This window comes from Sturnira hondurensis, unplaced genomic scaffold (assembly GCF_014824575.4).
Source record: "Sturnira hondurensis isolate 20B ecotype Veracruz unplaced genomic scaffold, ASM1482457v3 Scaffold0001872, whole genome shotgun sequence".
NCBI lineage: Eukaryota > Metazoa > Chordata > Mammalia > Chiroptera > Phyllostomidae > Sturnira > Sturnira hondurensis.
In genome coordinates, this window is record NW_028074503.1 from 38,150,875 (window position 1) to 38,156,874 (window position 6,000).

Here is a 6,000-nt window from a genome sequence, read left to right on the forward strand (position 1 = left end):
GCGTCCACACTGAGAGACACCAGTACTGGGAATCTACGAATGTCTCATTACAATCTACCGATGTCCTGGATTTCGGGACCCAGCCCGTTTCTAAGCTGCCCTCTGTGAGTGGCTCTGCTAGTTAGCCTCTCCACGGGGAAGGGGCTCAGCTGCAGGCGAAAGGGAGCAAAGAGGAAGCAAACAGAGAGCAGCATCAGACTCCAGGCCTGACCCTAAGGCACCCAACGCTGTTGTATTTGAGAAAACAAAGGCTTGGGCAGATTCTGCGGTGGGAGGGGAGGCAGCAGGGGAAAACAAACGACTTGTGGATTGGAGGCATTAAGCAGGATTGTAGGAACGTTCCTTAGAAAGCTGCACCATACTACCAAGTAAGCTCCGGCCTCAGCATTTTCCAACTGTATAATTCATCTCTTCTAACCTGGAAGAGATGAATCTTTGACTTAAGATTTAGTGTTTCCCAGAAATAGATGGTTAATTTGATAAAGGTGATTGCTACAAGCATTTCACTGAGTCAGTTTTTCAGCCTCAAAGAGACTCTGGTCTGTCACTTAACAAAGACCACTGTGACCTGAACTTCCCTGTGACTTCGAACAGCCTGGATCCACCCAGCACCTTTACAAAACCTCACACTAGAAACATGTTAAAGTGACATGGTCTTTATCATTTCTGAGTTTCCTCTTCTACTGTATTTTTATTTTGTTTGCCCAGTTACCTAAAACCTCGGAGTTCCACTACACATATACTTATGTTTCTATTTAAAATGACTTTGGGGAACTGAGGACGGAGTTCACAAGGATTCCCGAAGCAAAGCTGACGACAGGAGCTCACAGATGTGAGCTGACAGATTATTCCCAGAAAAAGTGTCTGGGCCTTGACCTCAGTGTTTGTGAATTGCACTGGTTATAGGACTCTGTACTCCAGCCCATCTGTTTTAAGAACAAAACATTAGTTGTTGTTGTGTGTCTTTACACAGCACCAAGCCTTATTTTAACTTGGTATGATTGTGCGTGCACACACACACACACACACACAAGCACCCGGGGTGGTGGGGGGGGGTACAGCCATCAGTATCAGGACTTAGGTTTGGTGTTTTGTTTACTCTGGTTTTTCCCCCGGTTTCGATGGAATTGCACTGTGGAACGCGTACGGTTACTACGGGGAACACATCGGCAGAGCTGGTCTTTCAACTGCGTGGCACGGCATTAACTCTCTAACCCTTGTTTCATTAGTGAAATGTCCACCACACCTGTCTTCTATTGCTTTTATGTGATGACTTTTGCTGCTATGTCCCTCCAATTCCTCCCCCATCGCCACACGCAGACCTCACACTCCCTAAAGCCAGAGGAGTGTGGTCTGTCGTGCCACAGAGTTAAGGGGGCCCCCCACCCTCCTCTCTAGCGCTGCGTTCAGGTGTACCCTAAACTAGCTACTGGGCAAGCGTGGGCCCGCTGAGCCCCTGGAGCCCCCGAAGGAGGAATATTCCCCAGCATCCCGCAAACTGCCGGCCCCAACGGTCCCCTTTCCACCCGCGCCCTCCCTCCGGCCCACTCCCAGCTGCCGCCACACGTGCGCATCCTTGCACTCCTCTCTCTACCCTCGGCCCCGGATCATCCTGCGCACAGAAAGGTTGCTTCCCCCCGCCGGATGCTGAGACCCGGGGACGACTGGCTGCGCCGCCCCCCTGCCCCCCACGTCCCGTGCTATTTTGCTGCAATACAGAAAGTTTACACCTGGCCCAGACTCGCTGGGACTGCGGGGTCGCGGGAGCGCAGCGGCCACCAGGGAGGAGACCGGCGTGGCGGGCGCCGTACTCACTGTGGAACACGCTGCGTCCATAGATCATGTCTGTGCGTTACACCAGAGGCTCCGAGCTCCACTAATTCCATTTAGAGACGGGAAGACGTCCGGTGGTGTGGAGAGGACGGAGTCGGGAGACGTGAAATATGCAAACCCAGAGCAAAATGAAGGGGGAGCGAGAGAGGGGCGGGACGAGAGCCGAGCCCACACCGCAGAAGATCCGAATCCGCGCGTCCTCCGCCCCGGCTCTCTCTCGCTGTCACCGCTGGGAAGCCAGCATCCCCACCATGATGCTGGCATCACACCCGGGCGCCACTCGCCACCCTGCGCGCAGCCGGCGGCAGCGCCCTCCTCCTTTGCATCATCGCCGCCGCTGCAGCTGTCAGGAGGGCGCGGGCAGTGGGCGCGGGCGGAGAGCCCCGGGGCGCCCAGAGCCGGGGACCGGGGACCTGGGACCGACGGCAGCGACGGTGGCGGCGGCGGTGGCTGCGCGGCGCCAGAGGCAGCGGGGGCGCTCAGTCCCCGGGTTCATCCACCAGGAGCAGCAGGTCGGGGCAGCCTCTCCCGGAGGATGTCCAGCAGCAGCCCTCCTCGGTCCAGCCCTTGGGGATCTTCCGCTGAGGCATTGGAGACAGGGGGAAAGGGTCTGTCATCGGCTGGCCGGGCTCCGCGCCACCTCTGCGATCTTGCGCGAAGAGGAGAGGGTGGTGGGCGTCTGGGAGGAGGGCTGAGGGTGGCGGAGGGGCGCGGGGGTGGCGTGGAAGGCGGGGAAGTGGGGCGGAGAAGGATCGGGAAGATGGCAGAGTTACCAAGTGGGCGCCTGAGTCATAGCCCGGGGCTGCGCGACCCTCCGGGAAGCCCGGGGCCCGGGTGGAAAGGAGCAGCTGCGCTGGGCCGGCGCCCCCGGGGCTGGTGCATGGCGGAATGGGGCGCGGCTGGCAAGGACAACACACCCGCCGGATCCTGGGGGAGGAAGGGGGAGGAGTGAGGACCAGGCTGGGCTCCGTCACCGGGCCACCGGGCCGAGGGGGCCAGAAGGAAGCCTGAGCTGGATCCTCGCGCCAGATAAAGAACGTGCAAGGGGGAGGAGCCGTCATGTGGAAATCCCCTTTGGGGGTTAATTTTTCACTTTGGAAGGACTAGAAGTTGCAACCGGTCTCTTTCCCACCCCTTTCATTCCATCTGCGGAGCAAGCAGTTTCTCTGTGTCCTGGGGGGTGGCGGCTTTGCGGTGGACTCGGGTCTCGCTCTGAGAAACCAAGCAGGGGTGCGCCCGGAGGCCAGGGTGGCTGGAAAAGTTTCGCAGTTTCGCGGTTTATCTCCCGGCCTGAAGCCGAGGTCGCCCCCACCAAACTGCTCCAGCAGAGACTGGAGCTTCTCTCAATTCATCTCCACCTTCCGCGGAACTTCACACCCCCAAGACACACACAGACACCGCCTACCCACCCCAACAGGGTCAGGCTCGCGCGGGGAGTTCGACTCGGAGCGGGTGGGGGAAGAGTTGCCGGGGAAACAGCCCTGGAAAAGCCCCGGGTCATAAATGAGAATAAGTGATTAGGAAGGAACAGTGACTGGACTGCGCAGAGGGCCGGAGAGAGGGCTTGCGGGGAGCGTCCCTCCAGGCCCGGCAGCCCGGCTCCCCCCATCCGGCTCTGTCCCGCCTCCCCCGCAGCTGTGGCCGGGCCACGCAGATCCACCGGCAGCCGGACCCTGGGCCGCGCTTAGGCCCTGGAATCTCGGATCTCATGGGCGCTCAGGTGAAGACCCCGCGCCTCCGGCTCAGCAGCCCGAACTGGGGCGCGCAGGATGGAGATGGTGGCGGTGAGGGGACAGGGAAGGATGAACTCAGGTGGGAAGCCGAGAGACGCCGTTTTAAGACTGGGGTCGCCCCCAAAAGCCACAGGGTAGAGGAAAGGGCCGCTGGAAGGGGCCGGAGGGCGCTCAAAGCCAGGCCGCACCTCAGTCTGGCACCTGCTGCTGCGGCGGGAAGAGCTCCGCGGCTGGGGGAGGTGGGCGGTCTCCTGCCGATCATTGGAGGCGAGGGGTAATGAGGTGACCCTGGTTCCGGAGGGGTCACGAACCCCAGACGCAACCCCCCAGCCCCCTACCAAGGTTTGGGTTCCTTGATTCCAAGCAGCTGCAAGTCCTCTGCGGTGCAGCAAAGTCGCCAAGAGGAGAAGGGCACGTTTGGGAGTGCGTGCGCGTCTGGGAGTGTGTGTGTGTGTGTGAGTGTGTGTGTGTGTTCATCCGTTTAACGGAGGGTGGGCATGTCGAGAGGAGCGAAGGGAGAACTAGAGAGAAAGAGGGTGGAGGGGGTGGAGACAGAGCCCGCCGAGCCAGCGCCACCAGGGCTCGGCGCCCCCAGAGGCGCTACAGGCTGGAGAGCAAGGCGGACGTGCGCAGGGGACGGACAGCCAGCCGGGAGCCGCGTGTCAGACGCCGCGCGTGTCTGCCCACGCACGTACTTGCGAGAGGGGAAATAGGCAGAAGGTCCCGGGGAGTCGTGCAATCCACGTGCGATTGTTGTGGCAGCGCGGGGGTTGGGTTGAGGGTACTGGGAGAAGAGTTGAAGAAATGCCCCAACTGCACAGAAGCAAAAGCACCAAAGCGGTGGGACCCCTGGACAGATGGGCGAGTAGATGACAAAGAGTCCGTGAAAAGTGGCCAGTGACGCACGACAGCAGTGAAATGCTGCAGTCTTTAGAATTGCTTGGTAATTATTTTTACCTTCCGAAATACAGCTTTATGAAAATGATAAAATCTTTCAATGAAACAGTTAAAATGTATCATAAGGAGAATGACTGCATTTCTCAAGTGCAATTTGGAGATAGGATGGAAATTTGGTGTCTGCTAAATCCATCCATTCAAGTATGTCTGACCTTTCCCCTCCTTTGTGCCAGGTCAGCGTCCCAGGGACACAGATTTTGGTACCTGGCCAAGTGGCAGGCGGGAAGAAGTTCAGCTAGACAAGTGGTCCCTGAATAGTAAAAGCCGGGGTGGTATCCAGGAACCACAGAAAGGAAATCCCAGGGGGAAGAAAGAGGGGGCAGGGCTCCACATCTCTTGCTCATGCCCTCATCCCCCCCATAACCCGGAAGCCTGTAGGTCTGTGGTCGAATCAAAGTCTCATACACACTGTGTCTGTGAAACCAAGATTCCAAGATCAAATCTTGGACAGTGCCCACGGCTTCTGGGTTGTACCTTCGCTCAAAGCTCAGGGCTGAGGTTGGGAGTGGGCAGATCTGACAGGGCTCATCACAGGAGCACCATCAAGCACTGGGGCAGCTCACCAAGGGGCGGGGACAGGCAGGTGCTGAGGCTGCCCTACCCACGTGCCCTTTGGACCATCCACCGCATCCTGCTTGCCCTGCAAACTGCCTCCTTCGCACTTTGGGATCGGAACCACGGCTTGCTGGGTATTGCTAGCTCCCTGAGGGCAGGGCGGGAGAGGGGAGACACGTATTTTATTTTCTTTCTGAGAAAAATCAACCTATGGGAAAAGTTCAGCTTCTCCAAAGGCACACATGCAGTCCAATTTCAAGACTTGATGATTTCAAAAGGGGGAGTGTGTAAACCAATAGCTTAAATAAGTTCGGTGTGCCGTCTGGAAGAAGGCACTTTGCCACAGTGCTCCACGGCCACCTCCGAAACGGACTGCTTCCAGAAGTTGGAGCGGCACACACACTTCTGAACCCAGTTAAAGGGACTTCGGTTTCCTTTAAACGTCTGCCTCGTGACAGTGAAGAGTAAGAAGGGTTTCCAAACTCTCAGAAAGAATCGATGGAGACTGTTCTGCAAAGGCAAAGGCAGGGCGTTTTTGCCTGCATGCTCACATCCCTGAAGAAAAGAACGTAGTCCCAGGCACATGGGGGCTCTTTCGCTACATCGTCTGCAGAACTGGTTTCTTCTTCCAGGTCATTTCCCTATGGCTGTAAGAAGCAATGACACACAAAAAAAATAACTAAAATAAAATAGTGCTTCTGATGCATTCTATGTCACATCCGTTTCTTGAAAATTTCTAAATATGTTTTAATTTATTTACCTACTTGTGAGATAGGAAGTTCTGTTCTGTATTTTATAAACTCAACAATGGACAAGTCACAATATTAGTTTATCAAAAACCTGTATGAATAAATCATTTGCTGGCGAATACTGGAATGGCTTTAAAAATGATCTGCGATCCTGTCACATGCCACAGGCTCTA

The 6,000-nt window shown here is 56.7% G+C and overlaps 1 protein-coding gene across 3 annotated transcripts in view; it reads right to left on the minus strand.

Moving 5' to 3' along the window:
- Positions 1 to 2,761, minus strand: part of NETO1 (neuropilin and tolloid like 1) — a 72,893-nt gene extending 70,132 nt beyond the window's left edge. For all 3 annotated transcript variants that reach the window (XM_037035734.1, XM_037035724.1, XM_037035743.1), the window contains exons 1-2: positions 2,607 to 2,761; positions 1,816 to 2,414 (exon numbers count right to left, since the gene is read on the minus strand). In XM_037035734.1, coding sequence (XP_036891629.1) covers positions 1,816 to 1,843 — 28 coding nt within the window. In that variant the 5' untranslated portion in view covers positions 1,844 to 2,414; positions 2,607 to 2,761. The remainder of the gene's footprint in view (positions 1 to 1,815; positions 2,415 to 2,606) is intronic.
- Positions 2,762 to 6,000: the final 3,239 nt, after the last annotated feature.